At 27.0% G+C, this 25,880-nt stretch overlaps 1 protein-coding gene across 1 annotated transcript in view; it reads left to right on the forward strand.

The window, feature by feature from the left end:
- LOC111679461 (midnolin homolog) overlaps positions 1-25,880 on the forward strand; it is a 103,008-nt gene that overhangs the window by 50,171 nt on the left and 26,957 nt on the right. The window contains exon 2 of the mRNA XM_046946596.1: positions 12,327-12,414. Coding sequence (XP_046802552.1) covers positions 12,327-12,414 — 88 coding nt within the window. The remainder of the gene's footprint in view (positions 1-12,326; positions 12,415-25,880) is intronic.

The raw sequence follows: 25,880 nt of genomic DNA on the forward strand, positions 1-25,880 counted from the left end.
GATATAAAATGATTGAAAGTTACTTAAGAATATGCTTTATTTCTGTTAAAAATTTCTAAAAAATTTTTTAGAAATCTAACGAACTAAATTAAAAAAAAATTGTTCTGCTTAAAGCATCACTTGTCGCTCTAAACAAAATATTGTGAATAATTACTATTGTACCAGAACGTATGATGTGTGTAGAATTTTCTATTTGTTTCATTAACAATACTTGTCAGTCAATATATACAAAACAATTTATATTTTTTCCATATACATACATGTGCATATCATCTATATACATATATAATAACTATATATACAAAATCATGTTATATATACATAGATGTTATTATATATATAGCACATGTATACTATATATCTTTATTTGGATTTAAAATGAAAATGTTATATTAGCAAAGAAAATACAAAATCATTTCATCTTTTTGTTGATTTTTCTAATACCACTACCGTAGTAGCTACTTGCTACTTGCTACTGCTGCTTGCCTTCCACCACTTAAAGTCATGACTTCCTTTTACTGTTACCTTATCGCCAGAAAAATGGCCCGAGTGTGAGTAAGATTTTTCAAAAGGTGTAATGATGGTGGTAGGTTGCCTTAGTTGGTTGCAGACATTTCTGTGAGTAAAAAACATTATTTGACAAGCAGCCCTTGATTAGACGAAAGGGTCAGACTGACAGATAAATACTTGGACAGACAGAATTTGGTGGTTAGATTGGATATCATGTCATGTATTTTCGTTTTTATATATTTACATATACATATGCATGTATGTGTATGAATGCTGCAGAATAGGGTAAAAACATAAAGTTAAAAGTTTAGGCTTTAACATATTAACTTGTTAGGGAAATGAAAAGGTGAAGAAGATTTAAAAATAATTTATATATATTTTAAAATATTAAGCAGAGGAGGGTTATTATTTAAGTATAATTATAATTTATATATTTAAAATCTATATATAAATAAAAGAGTAATTAATGTTTGCTCGTAATTGATAAATTCAGGAACTACGCACTTGATAGATAAAAATTTTAAAATATGTATATGTTTAAAGCATCATGAGAAGGAACTGGGGCACCAAATATCTATATGTTTCAGGAATCGTGTGAAGTGTTCCTTTAAGGCTTTAAATTGGAATAATTTAGATCGAAACTGTTTCTATATTTGGTGGTAAAACATTTTATTGTTTAAGTTCCCACGATTTCTAGTAAGACACAATTTAAAATCCTTTTTTTTTCTTAATTTTAGATAAACTTTGAATTTCCAGCTTATTCATTTTTAAATTATTCCCTTAAATTGCATTTATTGTTAAACAAAGTTGAAAAAGTTCAACCCTTAAAATAAGGTATTGAAGAGAATTGCTGTTTTCCGACTCAATGGGAACAATTTTTACTATAATTGTTAGAAATCTAAACAGACTTTAATCAGGCATTAAAGCTGCCTTAAAATAATATTAAGACCTAAATATTAAAGATTTAATAACATTTGTAATTCCATAGCTACATTCTCACCATCCTTACCAGATAACGCAAAGAAGTCATGCAAGTCCATGTAATATATAAAATAGGGGCCGATAATTTGTTAATCAAATTCATTTTGTTATTTCTAGAAACTCTCTAGTTTTAATCCATACCATTTAATGCAAAGGAATCAATTCCAAACAAAATCGCACAAGGCAGAATTTCAGGTCCAATTCCAAACAAAACCACAAAAAGGCATAAATTCAGGTCCAATTGAGATGCCAGCTCCAATGTGAAATTAAGGGAACCAGATCTAAAGAAAAAAGCTAATGGAATCGTATTCAATGTCTATTTTTATTGTCCACTCAAAATGATTTATCAGTTTGGTATTGGACCAACCGTAATAAGTACTACAACTACAGTTTGAAACCATTTGAGGTGCCGTGGAATTAAGGTGCTCTTTTAGAAATAATATCAGTAATCAGGAGATCTAATTTTCAATCAATAGTAGTCAATAGTCTGTGGCTTTGGCGATTTCTCATAACCACTCACAAAATATATCAACAATGGTCAATTTCGCCGTATTTTCCGATTTCAATGATCGGAAAATGTGAAACCCTCAAACGTTCCTCTCTGACTAGATCCATGCATAGGATCCTATACATAAAAGGTATAATTCAGGAACATGTTAAAGAACTTTGTTGCTCCAAAAATTCTGAAAATTTGGGAAGCCTTGTTACAGGGCTTTGAGTCAAATTGAATGTTGAAGCCTAAATCTCATATGTATGTATTCACATACTCTTTAGCTAAAAATACTTTGTTTATTATTATTTTTTGTTTAGTTTTTGTTTACTTTTTCAATTGTTGTAGTGTTCAAAAGCAGGTATTTATTTATTTAATAATAAAACAACAACAACAAAAACTCTCATACCTCTATAGCAATTTTACCCCGATTTGACGCATAACTATACATACACAAACATACAAAAATGCGTAAACCCGAACACAATTATGTTGCTCTATCAATGCTGCACAACATGTTTAAAGTAAAAATTACGCTCTGACTCTGTGTTTATATGTTTCTCTCTCTCTATCTATGTCTCTCTGTTGTTGAATTTTATGTAAAAATGTTAAACATAAATCAGCTGTTGTGACGTAAAGGGGGGAGGGTTACCCTTTTCAAACTATTTGCTGTTTCTTTGTTTAGTAAACAATGTTATTTTTTGTGTGATGTGTGGTGGCAACATACACACATGCATGCACGCTTTTTATGTATTACAGAGAGATAGAGCATAAACAATGTTGCTAACTAGAGTTTATTAGGTAACATAATTAAGGAATTTAGAATTAAAGTTTGTTAAAAACGTAGATTTTTTTTTTAATTTTATTTGAGCTTTTTTTTGCAGCAACATAAAATTAGCCTCACTTTTTATATGTTTGCTATCAATTTGTTTTTCTTATTTTGTAAACATGTAAGAAGGTTGCGTGTCTGTCTACTTTATTTTCTTCTTTTGGCTCTCACAGCTGACTGTCGTAAGACTGACAGACAGACAGTTAATATGTCTGTCTATGACGATTTTTATTTCTGTTTTTTTCTGTCAGTATCATCTGTAGCCGACGAGTGTTATCTTAGCAGCTTAGAAAATCTAAAAAAATAAGCAAAATGTATGTCTGTATTTTACAGCCTTGTTGCTGTTTTCCTTTTATTTCCTTTGCTCTTCTCTCCTTACACTTTAACTAACTGACTCTCTGGTTATTTAATTTATTTTAAATGACCACTTCCACCTTTAGGTTAAACTCAGCATTAAATATGGGAAATACATACATACATACATACATACATACATACATACATACATACATACATACATATGTGTGTGTTTTTCTGCCACCAGAAAAAAATTTATATAGAATTACTGTCAATTTTTTTTATTTTTTCAATATGTTTTTGAAATAAATCAGTTTTTGGCATGAATTATCAATTTTTAGATGATAGACCTCAGAACATTTTTTTCATAATATTGATATCAATCTATTCTAAAAATTTGTTTAATTTATTAAATACCTATCCTCAATTTTTCTTTTTTCAATTTAGTTTTTTGTTTTAAATTTGTATCCATATGTTTAATTTTTTACGTTTTTTACTTGTAGTCTTCTCCTACATTTTTGTTAAATTTAATCATATTTTTTTGGGGGGATTTTTACAATTTATTATGGCGTGTAACAGACGCCATGTTTTTCTTCTTATCAACCAACAAAAAATCATTTATACAATCTGGTTTTTTGTTTATTAATTCCAAAACTCTAGCACGTACTCTTTTTGTTTTTCAACAACATAATCTCTCGATATGTAAAAGTAAAAAAACTCTCTTTAAATCTCAGCAACATAAAAAAACATCTTTTTCTTGGCTCACACTTGCCAGATTTATGTAGTAACAAACAAAACTTAAACGAAATTTTCCAAAAAAAATCAATAGTACAGCCTAGTCCAGTCTATAGTTTAGTCTATAGACTAGACTAGTCTATAGTCATGTCTATAGTCTATTCTATAGTCATGTCTATAGTCTAGTCTATAGTCTATTCTATATTCATGTCTATAGTCTAGTCTATAGTCTAGTCTGTAGTCTAGTCTATAGTCTAGTTAAAACTCTAGTTTTAACTACACTAGACTAGTCTGTAGTCTAGTCTATAGTCTAGTCTGTAGTCTAGTCTGTAGTCTAGTCTATAGTCTAGTCTATAGTCTAGTCTATAGTCTAGTCTATAGTCTAGTCTATAGTCTAATCTATAGTCTAGTCTATAGTCTAGTCTATAGTCTAGTCTAAAGTCTAGTCTATAGTCTAGTCTATAGTCTAGTCTATAGTCTAGTCTATAGTCTAGTCTATAGTCTAGTCTATAGTCTAGTCTATAGTCTAGTCTATAGTCTAGTCTATAGTCTAGTCTATAGTCTAGTCTATAGTCTAGTCTATAGTCTAGTCTATAGTCTAGTCTATAGTCTAGTCTATAGTCTAGTCTATAGTCTAGTCTATAGTCTAGTCTATAGTCTAGTCTATAGTCTAGTCTATAGTCTAGTCTATAGTCTAGTCTATAGTCTAGTCTATAGTCTAGTCTATAGTCTAGTCTATAGTCTAGTCTATAGTTTAGTCTATAGTCTAGTCTATAGTATAGTTTAGTCTATAGTCTAGTTTAGTCTATAGTCTAGTTTAGTCTATAGTCTAGTTTATTCTATAGTCTAGTCTATAGTCTAGTCTATAGTCTAGTCTATAATCAAGTCTATAGTCTAGTCTATAGTCTAGTCTGTAGTCTAGTCTATAGTCTAGTCTAGTCTATAGTCTAGTCTATAGTCTAGTCTATAGTCTAGTTAAAACTCTAATCTATAATCTAGCCTATAATCAAGTCTACAGTGTAATCTATGGTGTCTCACTAGTTTATCTAAACGCTGGAGCAAATTAGTTAGTTTAGTTCTTTTAAACTTAAAAATATACTTATTTTGTATTATTTAGGTATTAGTACATTTTAAAAATTTTAATTTTCCATGCCAGATGAGATATAAAACCTGTAACAAAGTTGCCACCACATATTTCCAAAAAACAATACATTGCTCTCTAATATGTTATTGAAAGAGAAATAAAAAGTACAACATAAACTGCTCTTTACTGGCAAACAGCTGACGTCTACGCAACAGCTCAGTTTGGCTAATAACGTCAACAGCACGACCTTCTTTTTTTTGTTGTTTTTAAGTTGAAATTCTAAATTTTTTCACCACAGCACATCACAGGAGTCTGACAGACTGACAACATCATTGTGTTGTCTGTCAGATAGTTGTTTTTTTCTTTAGTTTTTGTTGTAAGCAAGTTTGATCTAGTTTACAACAAAACCATGTAAAACTAAAATGCCGACATGTTTTGTTTTTTGTTTCAGTGGGTGGTTGTGTGTGTGTAGTTTAAAGGGGGTTAGAGAGAGTAATATTTAAAACTGAGGAAAGAGTGCCAGAGAGTGTAATTTATATGCAAGAAAACTTGTACAAAATAAATTATTTTGTTAAAACCGCATTTAAAAGAGTTTTGTTGTACATAGCTATGTGTGTTTACGTTATTTGTATATATGCGTATGTTTTCCATAATAAATGTGCGTTTATTTACTTGCATACTTCTTTTCATTATTATAGTTTTTGTTTTTATTATACTTTTTCTCTACTTTTTTTGCTGCCTATTTCATTTTTCTCTTTATTAGTTTCACATTGTTATTGTTAAGTTTTATAATTCATACATGTGTGTATGTTGTTGCTGTTATTACTACTGGAACCAAGCCCCATTTTCTTTTGTTCAATACATAATAATGATGTTGTTATTATTGTTGTTGCTATTTTCGTGTGTTGTTGGAAAGTTTGTTATACCAAAGATTATGCCATTATTGTGCAAAAGTTGTTGTTTTCTTTTTTTCTAGGCTTCGCATGTAATCGCTCTCACAACCATCCACATCTGTAAAACTTACAATAAAACTTTAATGATTTTTATGGTGGCGTTTTAATTTTTGTAATACTAGCATCCCTCCAACATAATCATTTTTAGCATCAGATGAGTTGACAATATTTTGCCAAATGGGTAGAACAATTTTGTTATTCACAATCTGCACAAATTTTCTATTAAAATTTTATTACAATATCTACAATTTATCTATAGATCAGTTCTTCAGAATCTGAACAATTTTCTATTGAACAATATGAACAACTTTTCTATAAAAAAATTGCTAACAATCTGAACAATTTATTTATAGATCAGTTCTGTACAATCTGAACAACTTGTCTATAGAACAATTGTTCGAATCTGAATAACTTTTCTATTGAACAGTTGTTCACAATTTTAACAACTTTTCCATAGAACAATTATTCACAATGTGAACAACATTTCTTTATATAAAAATTGCTCACAATGTAAACAGCTTTTCTATAGAAACATTTTTTACATTCGGAACAACCTTTCTGAGTAAAAATTGTTCGAAGTCTAAAGAAATTTTTAGTTAGTTAGATAGATAGATAGACAGACAGACAGACAGACAGACAGACAGACAGACAGATAGATAGATAGATAGCTAGATAGTTATTTAGTTAGTTAGTTAGTCAGTTATTTAGTTAGTTAGTTAGTTAGTTAGTTAGTTAGTAGGTTAGTTAGTTAGTTTATTAGTACTACATCTACCTAATATTGTTAAAAATACTTTTTCAAACTTAGCAACCAAATGTTTTGGTCACCTTAGACATAGAGCCACAAAACTCCACACCAAAATCAATTACCCACCAACATTAGCGACCATATATTACAATAATTGACAATAGATTTTAGGGTTTCTTAAGTATTTCATACTTACACACATATTTAAATTATAACAATTGTTATGCCTCTCTGGCATTTGAATTTTTCTAGGCAACCAACCAATATTAAGTTTGTTGTCAACAAAATATCCAGCCAGTTGTCAGTTGAAAAAAATGTGTATAAACAAATCTACTCTAGACATTTCATTCACCTTGGTTGGCAAGTAAAAACTTACATATTGTATGTACGTAACATACGTACCCATTGTACCATTTGATCGGGTTACAATATAACAAACAGACATGCACACAGACACGTTACCATTAAACTTGGTTATAAACAATTAATCTGGTTTTGTTGTGGCATCACCCAAAAACTAAAGTAAAAGTATGTATTTGTTGTTACAAAAGCATAATATATAATATTTCTCCTTGGAGTCCTTGTTTTTTGTTTTTGTTTAACTTTTAGTTGGTGTAACTTATAAACACCAACAAACAATTAGGTGCCATAGCAAAAATGCACAACAACAATAACTATGAAACACGAAATGCAACAGCCATGACAAAACAAACACAAACACTAACGAGAGAAAAAAAAATAAAGTTAATAATAAACAAAAATAGACACAAGCACTTACTCGTACTCAGAGTTTTTTGTTTTCTCATATGTAACGGTATTTTTTGGTAACATTACAACAACATAACCAAAAAACTTTCAATATTCATTTTTTTAGATTGTTTATTGTTTATAAATTTATTGCTATTGTTGTTGTTGTTTCTCCTAGTTATTTTTGTTACCAAATTACCTTAGCACAAGTTGCCATATTGCCGCCATAACATTTTATACTTTAAAAGCGCACCACCATTTTTAAAAAAAAAGGAAATCTTGATATTTTCATTATTACATATCTTTGAAATAAAATTGTTGTTGTTTTTTATTTTCTTATCCACTCTCGCATACACTGAGTTGCCATTGTTACCGTTTGTAATGTTTTGAAGAAAAAATGTTTTTTAAGCGTAAACAAATATTTTTTGAATTAAAATTGAATAGCATTCCAATATTCTGTATGTTTTTAGTTTTTCGAAGAAAAAGTTGCTAAGGATAATTAAATTATATCAAAGTTTATAGATTATATAAAGGAATTTTTAAAAATCTCAAGGCCAATTAAGCGCTTATATTAGACTACAGAATATGTTCTATAGTAAAGTTTCTCATAAATTCTAGTATTTTTCTTTATAAAAATGTGTTAAAAATAGTTTTTCTATAGAAAGTTTCTTACTGATTATATTTTTTTATAGAAAAGTTGCTCCGACTGTTAGTAAGTTTTCTATAGAAAAATTTGACCTAATTGTGAGCAATTTTTCTATAGAAAATTTCTCCCAATTTAAGCAAGTTCTCTTTAAAAGATTTGTTGCAATTCTGCGCAAGTAGTTTAATAAAAGTTTTGTCCAAATTGTAAGCTAGTTTTGTTTAGATAATTTCTACCAATTGTGAACACTATGGTGACATGTTTTTTATAGAATGTTTTTCCCAATTGTGTGCACAAATTTTTTAGTAGAAAATTTGTCCCAATTGTGAGCAAGTTTTCTATTGAAAATTAATCCCAATTGTAAGTTTACTATAAAAAAATTGTTCCAAATGTAAGCATGTTTTTCATAGAAAGTTTGTCCCAATTGTGAGCAAGTTTCCTTTAGAAATTTTTTTCAAATTATGAGCAAGTTTTCTATAGAAAATTTGTTCCAATTGTGAGCAAGTTTTCTATTTAAAATTTGTACCAATTGTGCAATTAGTCCCAATTGTAAGTTTACTATAAAAAAAACACATTTTTTTCAAATTGTGAGCAAGTTTTCTATAGAAAATTTGTTCCAAATTGAGCATGTTTTCTATTGAAAATTAGTCCCAATTATGAGCAACTTTTTTACAGAAAATTTGTTCCAATTTGAAAAATTTTCTATAGAAAAGTTGTACCGATTTCGAACAAGTTTTCTATAGAAAAGTTGTACCGATTTCGAACAAGTTTTCTACAAAAGATTTGTCCCAATTGTGGCCAAGTTTTCTGAAGAAGATTTGTCCCAATTGTGACCAAGTTTTCTGAAGAAGATTTGTCTTAATTGTTAGAAAGTTTTCACGATTGTAATCATAATTTCTATAGACGATTTGTCTCAATTGTGAGAAAGTTGTCCCGATTATGAACAAGTTTTCTAGAGCATATTTGTCCCAATTGTGGCCAAGTTATTTATAGAAGATTTGTCCCAATTGTGAGCAAATTTTCCAAAGAATAGTTGTTCCGATTGTAAGCAAGTTTTCTATATAAGATTTGCTCCAATTGGGAGCAACTCTTGTATAAAAAATGTGTGCCAAATGTATAGCCATTCTTCCGTAGAAAATTTTTACAAATTCTGTGCAGTTTTTCTATAAAAAAAGTTGTAATTGTAAACAAATTTTTCATAGAAAAGTTATCTTGACTGTGTGCAAGTTTTTGCTGTAATTAAATTGAAAATTGAAAGTATTTTCTTAATTTTATTTAATAAATACAACAGTTTTTCGTTCAATGACTTTAATTTAAAAATTTAATCACATTTACACTGATATGACGAATACATACTATATTGTTTTATATAAATTTTGAACTTAAAAGTGATATTTTAATTACTTTATTTTAAAATAAAAAGGGTTTTTTGTTCAATCACATTAAATTCGAAATAATTTTAAAATCAAGCTTTTAGGAAAATAATAAATTAAATCCTTGGGGGGAATTACAATAATTAATAAATAATATATAAAATTGATTTCTTTTAAGAATACACCGAAAGAAGAAATGTTTAATTGATTCAATTAAATGTTAATATTTTTCTTTATATTTGTTACAATATACCGGATTCTAGTATATAATTTCAAAATTTTCAATCTCTAAAATATGCGGATATTAAAGACAATGCGGATGTTAACCTGAAACTTAAGTCCAATCTATAATATTAAATATTAGTTTAAAATGATTCTATCAGATAGAAACTCACCTCTGAAAACTTGTTAACAAATCAATTTAACAAAAAAGTTAAAAAAATAATTGTTCACATCTTAAAGTCAAATGTCGCTGTTGACACATGTGCTGATTTGTTTATTAACTTTTTGTTAATTTTTTTTTTGTCTCTCTTAATATGTATTTATTATTATTGCAGGTGTTAATTTATAAATTGTTGTTGAACTTAATTCATAACTAAATAAATGTTTGTTTTATTTTTTTTAAATATTCTTCCAAAAACTGGCTTAAATAGCAAAAGTTTATTTTATTGTTTTTTTTTTTTTTTTCATTAAGAATATACTATATGATGATTAAACTTATTTTCTTGTTAATTTATTTTCCTTAAAAAAGGTGATTGTCTGTTTAACATAAAATACAATTCAATTTAAACAGTTTATTTCCCCCTTCCCCAGTCAAGAAAAAAAAAAAGAAGATGATGAGCTTTATCAGCATAAAATTAACATTTATTTGTTTTAACATTTTCGTGAATTTTTGTTAATAATGGCTGTGCAACAATAACAACAATAATATTTAAAATAATTTGTGTTTTAAACCAGAAAATCGTGCAAAAAATGTCATTGCCTTTTACATTAAAACAAAAATTCTAAAAAATGTTTAAGTTTTTCAAAATTAAAACAGAGAAAATAGAAAAAAGTGAATAAGTTCTTAATAGAAATAATAGTAAAAAACTGTTTTATAGAATAATTGTTCAAATTGTAAACAACTTTTCAATAAAAAAGTTGTTCAGATTACAAACAAATTTCCACTTTTCTATAGAAAATGTGTTCATAATTATGCACAACTTTTCTAAACTTGTTCAAGAGCGCAAACAACTTTTCGATAGAAAACTTGTCTACATTGTCAAGAACTTTTCTATAGAAAATTTGTCTAGATTGTCAACAACTTTTCTAAAGAAAATTCGTATAACTTTTCTATAGATAACTTGTTTTGATTGGCAACAATTTTTCTATAGAAAACTTGTTCAGATTTTTAACAACTTTTCTATACAAGACATGTTCAGATTGTAAACAACTTATTTATACATGTTCAGATTGTAAACAACTTTTCCATATAAAACTTGTTAAAATTGTCAACAACGTTTATATTAAACTTTTTTATGGAAAACTTGTTTAGATTGTGAACAACTTTTTACAGAAGACATGTTCAGATTATGAAGAATTATTATATAGAAAACTTTTTCAGATTGTGAACAACTTTTATATAGAAAATTGCTTCAGATTGTCAACAATTTTTCTATAGAAAACTTGTTTAATTTGTGAACAACTTTTCTATAGAAAACTCGTTCAGATTGTGAACAACTTTTCTATAGAAAACTCGTTCAGATTGTGAACAACTTTTCTATAGAAAACTTGTTCAGATTGTGAACAACTTTTGTATAGAAAACATTACATTTGTGAACAATTTTTCTATAGAAAACTTGTTTAGATTGTGTACAACTTTTCTATAGAAAACTTCTTCAGATTGTAAACAACTTGTCAGGTTGGGAACAACTTTTCTTTAGAAATCTTGTTCAAATTCTATTGTTCAAATTCTGTTGAAAAAATGTCTTTTATAGAGGTCATGTTCAGATTGTAAACAACTTTTCTATGACAAAAATTTCCAAATTTTAAACTACAATTCTATTGAAAATTTCTTCAGATTGTTGTTCATGTTCTGGTCAACATTTTACTCAAAAAGTTATTCAAACAGCGATTAAGGGATCATATTAAGATTAACATTTCTATAAAAAGTTCATCAGATTGTCATCCAGTTGTGTATAGAAAAGTTGTACACAATAATTTGAAATTTATTTCAATACATTAATACAAAGTAGAATTATAAAAAATTTAAAAATTTGTCGCCAAAAAAAAAACAATGACTGACCCTCAAACTTTAAAGCGTTTATTGCAAATTTTGTCAAAAAAAAAAGAAAAAAAATACCAAACCCTCGCTTCAGTTGATTTAGTGTTTCTTCTACTTTAAAACCGAAATACAGAATTTGAATATATTTTATTTGAAATATAAGTACTTGAGCAGTATTTGCAATTGTATTTTATTTATATTTTAAACATAAAATATAAATGAAGTTTAAACAGAAGAAAACAATTGTCATTAAACATTCAACTGACACTGCTGTCATTGTAATTACTCGGTAAATGTTTTTTTTTTACAAATAAAAATTTTTCTTTGTTGTCTCTGCATATTTTTTAAATATTCCAAACACATTCTTTTTATTTATAATTAATTTTATTTCAAAAAAATTAATGAAATTAAAAATAAATTTTATATGTTACACTTAAGAAAACTATTAGTAGTTAAAAATAGTTTTTGTTGCTAATACAAACAATGGTAATTGTTGCTTTGTTTTGGTTTTCTTGAATGTGTTTTGTCAGGGAATTTGTTGTGTCTTTTTCTCTACCAAACTTAACTACCAATTAAGTACTAAGTTTAGTTACTATGTCAAACTTATTTTTTTATATATTACATATTTTGAAATATTTTATTAATTTTTATTTTTTTTTTCAATTTTTTTTTGCAGAGAACTTCAAGATGGTTTATTAAAAGAAAATAATTTAATGGATGGTTCAAAAATTATTTTAATACCAAATGTTGAAACCGGTTTACTGGTAAGTTTTATCAAAAAATTTTCTTAATAATTCAACCATAAATTATAAACTCATTTGAAGGTGAGATTAACTTATAGAAAAATTAAAAAAAATATATATTCTTGGGCTTTAAACTGATTAGACAAGATCAGATTATATTACAGACCATAGATCAGTCCATAGTAGAGACTAAAGAACAGTCTCTAGTCAAGACTATTGATCAGTCTATAGTCAAGACTATAGAAAAGTCTATAGTCAAGAATATCGATCAGTCTATAGCCAAGACTACAGATCATTCTATAGCCAAGATTATAGATCAGTCTATAGTCAAGACTATAGATCAGTCTATAGTCAAGATTATAGATAAGTCTATATAATACTAGGGTTTAGACTATTGATTAGTCTTTAGTCCAGACTATAGATTAGTCTATAGTCAAAACTATAGATTAGTCTATAGTCAAGACTATAGATTAGTCTATAGTCAAGACTATAGATTAGTCTATAGTCAAGACTATAGATTAGTCTATAGTCAAGACTATAGATTAGTCTATAGTCAAGACCATAGATTAGTCTATAGTCAAGACTTTAGATCAGTCTATAGTCAAGACTATATATCAGTCTATAGTCAAGACTATAAATCAGTCTATAGTCTAGACTATAGATCAGTCTGTAATCTAGACTATAGATCAGTCTGTAAGCAAGACTATAGATCAGTCTGTAGTCAAGACTATAGTCAATACTATTGATCAGTCTATAGTCAAGACTATAGATCAGTCTATAGTCAATGCTATAGATCAGTCTATAGTCAATGCTATAGATCAGTCTATAGTCAATGCTATAGATCAGTCTATAGTCAAGACTATAGATCAGTCTAGAGTCAAGAGTATAGATCAGTCTATAGTGAATATTATAGATCAGTCAATATTTAAGATAAAAGATTAGGGTTTAGTCCAGACTATTGATTAGTCTTTACTCCAGACTATAGATTAGTTTATAGTCAAGACTTTAGATCAGTCTATAGTCAAGACTATATATAAGTCTATAGTCAAGACTATAGATCAGTCTGTAGTCAGGACTATAGTCAATACTATTGATCAGTTTATAGTCAAGACTATAGATCAGTCTATAGTCAATACTATTGATCAGTCTACAGTCAAGGCTATAGATCAGTCTATAGTCAAGGCTATAGATCAGTCTATAGTCAAGGCTATAGATTATTCTATAGTCAAGGCTATAGATTAGTCTATAGTCAAGGATATATATCAGTCTATAGTCAAGATTATAGATCAGTCTATAGTCAAGAGTATAGACTAAACTTAAGGTCAAGACTATAGACTGAACTATAGACCATATTAAAGTCAGAACTACAGATCGCTCTATACTCAATATTACAGATCAGTCTGAAATCAAGATTATATATCACTTTATCACTTTAGTCAAGTTAATACTTTATATAATTCTTGATATTAATAACAATATGTTTCCTCTCAATTACACACTTCATGTTCGGTGGGTTATGTGCTCTTGTAAGATTATGTATGTAGATATCTCTCAATATTTGTATAACCGTCTGATAGTTCAAGACACGCACGCACTCTATATACACACTATATGCGTATAATTTGTACTCAATTTTAATGTTTATTTAATGAAGAATTGAAGAAATAATAAAAAAATATAAATAATACATTTATGATATATTAAAAAATGTATTTATTTACACAAAAAAATATTAAACAACTCATAGAGAGACAATTTTTTAAGCTCAACGATCGACCAGTCAGTCGTATAAGTTTATTTTGTGAACAAGTTTATTTAATTAACTTTTGAACATACCGCCCAGAGATTTTCTACTACATGTTTGTTTAAAGTAAATAAACAGAAAAAAAAACATATCTAAATGAAATATATATTGATAAAATAATTTTCATTATTATCGGGTTTTAAGCCTAGTAGCTTACCAACCACTAAGCAATCAATGAAGCCACAAATCAAGTCATAATTTTAATAAAGATTTCTCTTCTTTTGTGGCAACACGAAAAAAGTTTTTTGAATTTTTTTCTACAGTTTTGTTTTTATTGTTAAATCTGTGCTGTTTTCTTTTATTTTTTGTGTTTTTAGCAAATTCTGACATAATATTGGCTGTTTACTGTCCATTTATGGTATTTAAGTTGTCTGTTCAATTTACTGTTAAATTTTTGTATTTATTTTTGTTTTCATCCTTCATCTTCTTTTAGCTTTAAACACTTTTTGTGCGTGTGAGCAAATATTGTGGCTGATGTTTGTCTTGCAAAAGTAGGGGTTTCATTTTGCCGAATGCCGCTGCTGTTACAAAGTTACACATTTAGTGTTTAGAGTATTTCAAATCAAAGTCCTTTTTTGGCTTCGAAATCATGATCAATTACAATAATTTCCCTACATACGCTATAGCTATCAGTAAACGAACTTCCAATCTCTTAAATAATATACTACGAACAAATAAATCAGACAGGGAGTTAAAAACGATTTAAATTTTTAATCAGAGGTAACTGCCCATTGCCTTAAATTGTATCCACATTAATCTTCAAAACGTAATAAATATTATGCCATATATAGTGAAATTTATATTACTTCAAAATTACTTTATCGAATTCCATAAAAATCCCCATATATTTTTCGAAACCCCTTACTTGTAACTACAATGATTGTAGATGTATTTCAAAAAAACAGAAGAAGTGTGCCTGGTTTATTAATAAAAATGCAAGAAAAGAATAAATAAATATAAGAAAAAATTATACAACATTTAAGAATTTGTTTTTATCATTTAATTACTTTTGAAATACAGTTAAAACTGCAGAACATTTTGTCATGTACAATAAAATTTATTATTTAATTAATATCAGTTTAAATGGGGATTTTTCTTTTTTTGTAATGAATAAAGTGATCTTCAGTTTATGGATAAATCAAAAAAAAAAAAACTGTTAAGGAAAAGTATACGATTTAGAACTAGTTCTGTAATATGTTTATCTGTGAGAGGGAGAAAGACAATAGCCTAGAAGAACGTTGGTAGATTTAGACTGTAGACTGATCTGAAATCTTGACTAAATACTGATCTATAGTATTGATTATTATAGTCTTATTTATAGGCTTGACTATAGACTGATCTATAATCTTGCATATAGACTTGTCTATAGAATGATCTAGTCTTGACTATAAACTGATATACATATGTATGGTCTTGACTATAGACCTGTCTATAATTTTGACCATAGACTTATCTATAGCTCTGACTAAATACTGATCTAAAATCTTGACTATAGACTGATCTATAGTCTTGACAATAGACTGATCTATTGCCTTAATTATTGACTGATCTATATATAGTCTTGACTACAGAATCTATAGTCTTAACTATAGACTGATCTATAGTCTTATCTATAGACTGATCTATAGTCTTGCCTATAGACTGATTAATCGTCTTGACTAAATTCTGATCTATAGTATTGTCTATAGTCTTAATTATAGGCTCTACTATAGACTGATCTATAGTTTTTTATATAGAATGATCTTTAGTCTTGACTATAAACTGATATATGAATGGTCTTGATTATAGACTGATTTGACCATAGACTGATATATAGCTCTGACTAAATACTGATCTAAAATCTTGACTATACACTGATATATAGTCTTGACAATAGACTGATCTATAGTCTTGCCTTAACTATTGACTGATCTATAAATAGTCTTGACTACAGAACGATTTTTAGTCTTGACTACAGAATGATCTATAGTCTTGACTACAGAATGATCTATAGTCTTAACTATAGACTGATAAATAGTCTTAACTATAGACTGATTAATCGTCTTGACTAAAGACTGATCTATAGTCTTGACTATAGACTTATCTATAGTCTTGCCTATATATTGATCTATCGTCATGACTAAAGACTGATCTATAGTATTGGCTATAAGTCATGACTAAATAATGATCTGCAGTATTGACTATAGTCTAATTTATAGTCTTGACTAAAAACTGATCTACAGTCTTGACTATAGACTGATCTATTGCCTCGACTATAGACTGACTATAGTCATGTCTACAGACTGATATATCGTCTTGCCTAAAAACTGATCTATACTTGTAACTAATCTATAGAACTGAAGCAGGATCAGAAGTTTTTTTTTTAGCAAAACGCGTATAGTGCATTATTTGTTTAAATCCTATTTTTTCTTTAATTTGTTTAAATTAACAAAAAATCTTGTCTATTTTAAAGCCAAACAAATTATAATTTTTTTCTAAATGAGCAATTTAATCTAAAACTAAATAGTGTTGGTGCAATTCTTTAATAATGTTTAAAGAAAACCTATAAATATAATTTAAACAATAAAAAATTATAGAATTTTTCATGGTTTCTTGAGAATTCGTGTAAAATTTGCTAAATATTTTTTTTTTTACAAATTAAATGATTTTAAAAATATACAATGTATTTAATAGAAATGATATAGAAATAAAGAGTATTTTCATTGAAGCTCACCATACAAATACTATCAGAAATGAAAAACAAAGAAAATTTTTATTAAGCGTAACTATACGCGGAATGAATTTATTTTTAAAAATTTTCTATTTATTTAAATCATTAAAATATACATTTCTGCGGTTGAGTAAAACGACTGATCCCGCATGTTAAATATAAAAAACAATTAACTATCTACACTCTTTAATACGTAGATACAATTAAGTGACAATTGTCTCCCTAATAGATTACCTAGGATATATACTGTAAACAGTTGGGTTCTTTTCCTTAAATAGTAAGGCAAAAATAATACTATTACAGCCCTATTTTTAAACTTTTAAAACCATTACAATTTAAGCATCAAACAACTGCTGCTTTCAAAATTCCTCCCACACAACTCTCCACCATTTTGTTATTCTAAATAATCTTGCAATTTTAAAATATATTTTTGTTCAGCTTTAAAAAATTGTCAACAATTTTAAATTAAATTATATTGAATTGTACATGTTCGTTTGCAGCATTATAATTTATGGAAGTGTATTTCTTTATTGAGTGACTCTTGTGGACTCGTGGTGATAATTTTAGGATAGCGCATACTAATTAATATGCCTCACAAATTGACTATGATGAGTTGAGATTTTCTTTTTTTTAATATTTTTTGCAATTTATTTTCTATTATTTTGTGTTTTTTTTTAAGAAAATATTTTGCATTCTATATAAATGACAAATAAATATTATATTTAAAACATATAATGCAGAGTAAAACAATTTTTAAAAGATTTGGCAAAATTTTAATAATGAAATAGAAACATTTAAATTATTTTAAAAAAATAGTACAACTTAAGGATGATATGTTAAACATTTATCATCTAAAGTCTTAACAATAGATGGATATAAAATCTTGACTATAAAGAGATCTATAGTCTTGAATAAAGACTAGAGAATGATCTGTAGTCTGGACTATAAAGTGATTTATAGCACTGACTGCAAAGAATCTTTAGTTTTGACTATAAATTGATCATAGACTGATCTACAGTCTTGATTATAGACTGATCTACAGTCTGGACAATGGACTGATCTACAGTCTGGGCTATGGACTGTTCTACAGCCTGGAATATGGACTGATCTACTTTTTACTATATTGACTAAGCAATGGCATGACTATAGACTGAACTATATTCTTGACTATATACTGATCTGTAGTCTTGATTTACACTGATCTATAGTCTTGCTTTAGACTGATCTATAGTCTTGACTATTGACTATAGAATGATCTATAGTCAAGACTATATATCATTATATAGTCAAGAATTATATATAGTTCACTGTAGACTGATCTACAGTCTTGACTATAGAATGATCTTGCTGATCTATAGTCTGACTATAAACTGATCTATATTCTTTACTATAGACTGATCTATATTCTTGACTTGAGACTGATTTATATTCTTGACTATAGATTGATCTTTAGTATTGACTTTTTAATATTCATCAATAAATATTCAACAACAATATAATTATATAAAAAATTTTATTACATTTATTCTCATTACGAATTTGTTTTATTTATAACTTTAGTAAAATATAAATATTATTTGCTCATTTAAATATACTGTAATATTTAATTACCATTTTTTTGTTATTGTTGTCTTTTTTTAACGAAATATCAAGGTCTGCAAAAAGTCATACTAATTATCATTATTTTGGATTTCAATTTTTTTCTCTTAAATATTTGAATACAAAATTTTATAAAAAACGCGATTTTAAATAGACTGAAAGATTGTCATTTAAAAATAAATATATTTTTTAAAAAAATATATATAATAACAATTAACAAATTGCGTCTTTTGCTAGAAAAAAAGACACAGAAATACATGCAAAATTGATGAGGCATTTCGGGTACACAAAATTTTATTAAGCCTAAAAAAATTTTAAATAAAAAAAGAAAATATTTGTAATAAGCAAATGTAAATACAAATTTATGAAAACATTTTCGAGAGTTGATTACAAAATTTTTGCAAACATTTTGCCAAACACCAAAAAATATTGTCAATTTGTTTAACTAAAAACCACCAAATAATTTTAATAGCTGTGTAATAAAAATAAACTCATTAATTTTTGAAATAAAAGTGAGACCAAAGAGGTTTTAAAATTAATTCATGTAAAAACTCAGACGAAATAAAAATATTTCTGTAATTATTAAACACAATTTATACACGCTCACTTTTGTTTTAAAGAAAATAGAAAATTTCAAAATCCAAATAGACACAATTTTTGTTATTTAAAATTTAAACAAATTTTCATTTCTCTTGACTGATACAAAGTCTTGACTATAGACTTGACTGCAGACTGATATATAGTCTTGACTGTAGTATTGAATAAAGACTGATCTATAGTCTTGATTATAGACTGATCTATAAACTTGACTATAGACTGATCTATAGTCTTGACTATAGACTGATCTATAGTCTTGACTATAGACTGATCTATAGTCTTGACTATAGACTGATCTATAGTCTTGACTATAGACTGATCTATAGTCTTGACTATAGACTGATCTTTAGTCTTGACTATAGACTGATCTATAGTCTTGACTACAGACTTGTCTATAGTCTTGACTATGGAATAACCTATAGTTTTGACTATAGAATGTCTTTAGGCTACACTAATCTATAGTCTTGGTTATAGACTGATCTTTACTATATACTGATCAATAGTTTTGACTATAGATTGATCTATATTCTTGATTTTCGACTGATGTATAGTTTTGACCGAAGACTGATCTATATTCTTGAGTATAGTCTGCTCTATAGTCTTAACTATATACTGATATATAGTGTTGATTATTGACTAATCTATAGTCTTCACTATAGACTGATCTGTATTTTAAAATAAAGTTTTATAATTTTAATGAAATTTTTCAAAATGTTTTGTAAAAAGAAAATTTATTTAAATTGTTCTTTATAATGACTATCTGGTGGAAATTAATACGAAACTTTGTAGTTTACTCTTCAACTTGACCCTTTTTTATCCTGTAATGCAAAATGCAATGATGAGTCATTTATATTGTTATTATTATATTCCTCAAAAAATTCATTTCATTTCCCAATAAATTTCAAATATTTCTGAATAATTGTCAAAATATACTTCTTGATTCTATACAAAGAAATCATAAAAATTTTAATTTTATTTACTTAAAATTTTTTTCTCTTATATATATTTTTGTTTATTTATTTGTTTTGAACACAATAAAAGTTTTTGCGAGAAAAAAAAAACAATCCAAAATAACATCAACACCCTTGTTTCGAATTTAAATAATTCTTAACCAATTTCTTTGTGTCATATCACAAAAAAATCATCATCATGATGATGACCATCACCGACAGCACCACAGTACCAGCAATATTATCAGTTACAGTAAGCAGCAGCTGTACATATTGTCATTAACATTCTTTGGCGCAAAATTATTATTATTACAATTTTTATATGAAGAACAAAAAATAAAAAAGAAAAAGAAATAACAAAATCTCTTTTGTATGAATGACGGTGACGACGAACCGAATTTTGAATGAGTAAAAAGAAGTGACGTATTCAGTGTATATTGTTGTACTGTATTCAGTGACTGCTGTTGGCCAATATTATTACCCACTTGTCCAACAATCAATTAACTGAAATGAAAATTCAGACTTCTCATCTGTGCTGTGATTGCGTTTCTTTGTTTTATAAAAGATTTTTTTTCAAATTTCACTCATAATTGTTAAGAGACAGAATGGAGGCGATAGCGACAGTGTGTTAATAATTGTGTGAAAGTAAATTATTGGAAATCAAACTGTTGGATTTATGAACTGAAATTGTTAAAATTTTTAATATCTAAATTAAACTTTAAATATTGTGTTGATTATCTTTAGAGAGACTAGTTACTTGACTAGCGAAAAGGGGACCCATCATTTAGCTAGTTCCTTTTTAATAAACATACAACTTAGGTAAATATATCTGGAACTTTGAAACACTGTTCACAGTAAGAATATAGTTAGAGAGACTAGTTACTTAACTAGTGAAAAGGTGAAACATTATCGTTTAGTTTCTCTACTTGTTTTTTTAATACACCTACTGTTTTGATAAATATATCGAAAACTTTGAAACATTTGAATATAAATTTAAAATATATTTAGAGAGACTAGTTACTTGACTAGTGAAAAGGGGACATATTCTGTTCAAGATAGTTGCAAATCGAAGAGGTGTCAGTTTTCTTCTCTACTTGTTTCATTCTAATAAACCTACTAGTTAGGTTAATATGTATATCGGAATCTTAGACACATTGATCCCAGTTAGAATATTAATTAGAATATATTTAAAGAGACTAGTTACATAACTAATGAAAAGGTGACACATTATCATTTACCTTCCCAACTTGTTTGTTTTGGCTCAACTAACTAATTAGGTGAATATATCGGGAACTTTGAAACACTGATTTCAAATAGAAAATAAAGTAGAATATATATAGAGAGACTTGGCTAGTGAAAATGTGGCACACAACGGAATACATAAATTGGCGCCAACAAGACCTAAATATTTCTCGACTGACAGAATGCAAATAGGGCCTTATTTAACACCGTATTGGATGGTAAGAAAGCTTTAACCGTCTACGCTGTTAGGGATAAGCTTTACATTATATGGATACCAGGCCTCTCGAAAGCGGACGACACTTAAAGAGATAATGTTTTTGCTTTAAGGGTAAAAGAGCCAGAGAACGCTAATTTTTGCAATTAAATAGCTAAATAACGCCATAAGGTTAGAACCACAAAGATCCCACGATCTGGCCTTAACAAGAGAAGAACGAGAAGACTTCTCAATATGAGCAAGTCTGAGATTATTATGATGGGTACACTACTAACCGCAGACTTGTTGATTTGGATATAACATCCCTGAAGAACACTAATAGGAAAATTCTTAGGAATTAAGTTCTTGAAACTGAGTTTCTGAATATCGGACGATTAATCGAACAAACCTCTTTGATGAAAATTATCGCACATTAGGCCTGATAGCGGACAAGGAGTATTTCTTCGGTTTCAATGTAGTATACATTATCCCACCAACCTAAGCAACTAGTTACGTGACTAGTGAAAAGGGATCATGTTCATTTTCAATCAGAAAACTATTAAAAATGTAAAATTTGTCTTTAAATGAAAACAACAACAGGTCCGGTAGTGGCCTAGGTGTATTTCATCAGTTTTAACTTAGTATACGTTATCCCATCAAAATTAGCAACTAGTTACGTGACTAGTGAAAAGGGGTTACTTAAGTTTTTAAGTAGATGAGCGCCTAAAAAGGCTCAGTAAGCATTTCCTAAAATTAAATAAGCTATAATTTTTGTATAGTTATTTAAGAACTAGTACCGTTTTTATCCCTAAGGAACCAAGTTGGTAACTAGTTCTTGTTTAAAATTACTTTCAGAAAACATATGAAAGAATTAGTTAAAAATTATATTGAAAAGCTGTCAATTCTTTAAAGAAAATATCACATTTTTGACAACTTTCATTTAATATCTTGACATTTTCACCCGATGTCGCCGCTGTGGTCATAATTGGGCCTACTGTTCAAAATAATGACATAAATCTATTAAGAAGCAAAAAAAAAAACAACTTTTAAACAAATTAACACAACAAAAGATATTTTAAATTAAAATATCTACCAGAAAAAAACTCAAGTTATTATAATTGTCAAAAAGAAATTATGTTTATATTTTTGCAGAAAACAACAAAAATTATCGAAAAATATTTTTTTTTTTTTGTCCGAAAACAATGAAAAGAATAATACGGTCATATAGAAAATTTACAAGGTATTGTATTTAAATGACCAAAACAATTTTAAAATTATTTGTCATAATACAATTACACTTGACAGATGCGACCGACGCTCGCTCACTCACTCACTTGCCTCCATAATAACAAAAATTTAATTTCACTTACGCATCTTTCAATTTGTTGAAAATTTCTTCTTTATATTTTTTCATTTTTTGTAAAAATATTATAATTTACATATTCAGCAACAACAAAAAATATTTTGTTCTTTTTTTTTTTGATATTTTAAAGTTATTTTAATAAATTTTTAAACTCTTCACTCATTCAGACATCCACCCACAGTTTTTTTGGTAAATTTGTATGCAGTGACATTTTATATTTTGTTAATTTCTTTTCTTTTTTTTTTTTTTTGCATCAACAATTATTTTTGATATGTTTATGTTTATTTAAGCTTTAAATTAAAAATTTATAAAAAAGAAACGAAATAAAATGAATTTATGTTTAAAGAAATTAAAAAATTTGTAAGAAAAAAAGAACGGGCAATAGCAGCCATTAATTAATAATAAGCACAGACACAAACCCCGATCTTAAAGCAGAAACATAAAACGCCAATAGATCTTTGTCTGAACAAGATGTGTTCTACGCTTTATATTTCAAACATTTCTAGAATTTGAAAAATTTTGGAAATAATTTTTTTTATTTTGTTAATAAATATAAACAAATTTCTATAAAATGGGCGGACTAGCTATGATGGGTGTGGCACTTTCTTGTATAAAGAAACATTATCTCAATATATTTGAGAAAATATAAAACTTAAGAGTCATAGAAAATTTAATTGAAAAAACATTCAACAAAGATTTAATTTTAAAAAGCATTACACTTATCTTAAAACTTTTACTTATAAAAATCTTAAAGCTTTTTAAAAAGATTTTCTTTCTAAAATTTTCAACAAAGTTTTAAAAGTGGCTCTGAGCTTTTATAACAACTTTAATGTTAACAAAAAGTTTTGATTAAAAAAACCCTAAGCTTTATTAAGGTTTTAACTTAATAAAAGCCTTAAGCTCTAAAAAAAACTTTCAACTTAACAAAAGTCTTTCAGATATAAAAGCTTTTGATATGATTAAAAAACTTTGATTTCTAAGAAAACATTGACCTCTTTTAAATGATTTGAGTTATTAAACTTAAAAAGGACTTTAATTTTAAAAATAGCTTTAAGCTTTCATAACAGCTTTGTTATTAAAACTTTTTATTTAAGGCGCAGAGATTTAGTAAGGTTTTTACTTCAAAAATCTTTAAGCTTTATAAAACCTTTGACTTTAACAAAAAATTATTCAAATCCTTATTCAAAGTTTTGAGCATATAAAATTTATAAAAAAATCTAATAAGTGTTGAGCTTTTAAAATGTATAAAAACTTTAACTTTTAAGAACTCTTTGAGCATTTAAAAACCTCTTGAGGTTTTCCACATTTTTATCTTAAATGTCATGAAATATTTTCAAACTGAATACATTTAAAAGCTTTGATGTTAAACTTTTAAAAAGGTTTAATTTTAAAAATTGTTCTGAGCTTTTTTTAAAGCTTTGTTTGATCTCATTAAAAAGTTTTGATTACTAAAAAGCTTTGATTTTTAATAAAGTTTTAACTAAAAAAGGTTTTAAGCTTTTACAAAAACCATTGACCTTTACTACAATCTTTGAATTCTAAACATTGTTTAACTTTGAAAAAGCTTTAATCTTTTAAAATTTATAAAAAAAGCTTTAACTTTTACGAACACTTTGAGAGCTTTTTCAAAGCTATGGGAACTTTTAAAAGCTTTTTGAAAAAAACACAAACTTGAAAGCAAACAAAAATTTAAATTTTATTTAGGCAAAAATTAAGCTTTATTTAAATATTAAAATAACTACTTTCATATTCAAATAAGAAACAATTCACCTGTTGCTTTAATTTTTGTTTAACTCCTAGCGCAAGGTGTTTATATTAAAAGCAAAAAAGGTGTGTCATTTAACGTTTATTTCTGTCTAAAAACATTTAAAAACACCAACCAAAGCAATTAAACCACGAATTAGTGCACAAACAGCAAGATTTTTTTTTTTTTTTTTTTGAACAAAGAAAATTTGGTAAACTTTTTCATTTAATTTTTTTTTTTTTTTTATTTCAAACATAAAAACTGTTTAAACACATAAACATTTTTTTGGTAGTTTTTGTCTTTGTTTTAAATACTTTTGCCAAAATTATATAAATTTTTTTGTTGTTTTCTACAGTTGTGTTGATAAATTTTTTTTTGCACACAAAAAAAAAATATGTATAACAACAAATTAATTAATAAAAATGCTGTCACCAAATATACAAAACAAAAGCAAAAGAATTATAAAATAAAATTAAGAAAAATAAATATTTGTTTTATTAGTGATTTTTAATGAAATGTTTTTGTATTTCTTATATGAAACTTTAGGTTAAAATTTCAATACAGGAAATACTAAACACATTTTTTTATATTAATTAATTATTTAACTAATAATAAAAGTTTAAAAATAGAAAATTTACACTGAAAGAAAAATAGTTTAAAATAAATTAAAAAAATTCCCAAATTAGTCACTAAATAATTGAAACTTTTTTTTAAATAAAATATTTATTTATTATTTTCTTAATATTTCATTTCTTATCTTAACCAAAATATCTACATAATTGAAACATTATCTTAAAACACCTGTAGTCTTCAAGTTTAAAAAAATTAAAACAATTATAAATAAATAAAAAAAAGCAGCAAATAATGAAAATACTTAAATTCCAGAAAAATGTGTATAAAATTCAATACAAAGTGTTTACAAAATAACAAAAAAAAAATAAAAATATTGTTTAACAAATAATTATTGTATAAAAGAAAATAAACAGAAAATATATATTATCTATCCACCACCAGCTCCACCTCACCATCTGGTAACATGTTTTAGTAGATAATTCAATGAAGTCAACAAAAGTTTTGTTTTTTTTATAATTTATTTAAAGTCAAAGAAAATAGATAAGATAGAGACGAGTCATGTCAAAATAAATTGTATTGAAACGTAACGTATTGACTTGACTCTCCCTTCTCTCTCTCTTGTTTTTATACACTTGCACAAAAAATAATGTGCTTAAAAGTGTCATCTAAAAAAGTTTAATCGACCATCGAACGAACAAGCCGGTTTCTTTAC

Source organism: Lucilia cuprina, chromosome 3 (assembly GCF_022045245.1).
Source record: "Lucilia cuprina isolate Lc7/37 chromosome 3, ASM2204524v1, whole genome shotgun sequence".
Lineage (NCBI taxonomy): Eukaryota > Metazoa > Arthropoda > Insecta > Diptera > Calliphoridae > Lucilia > Lucilia cuprina.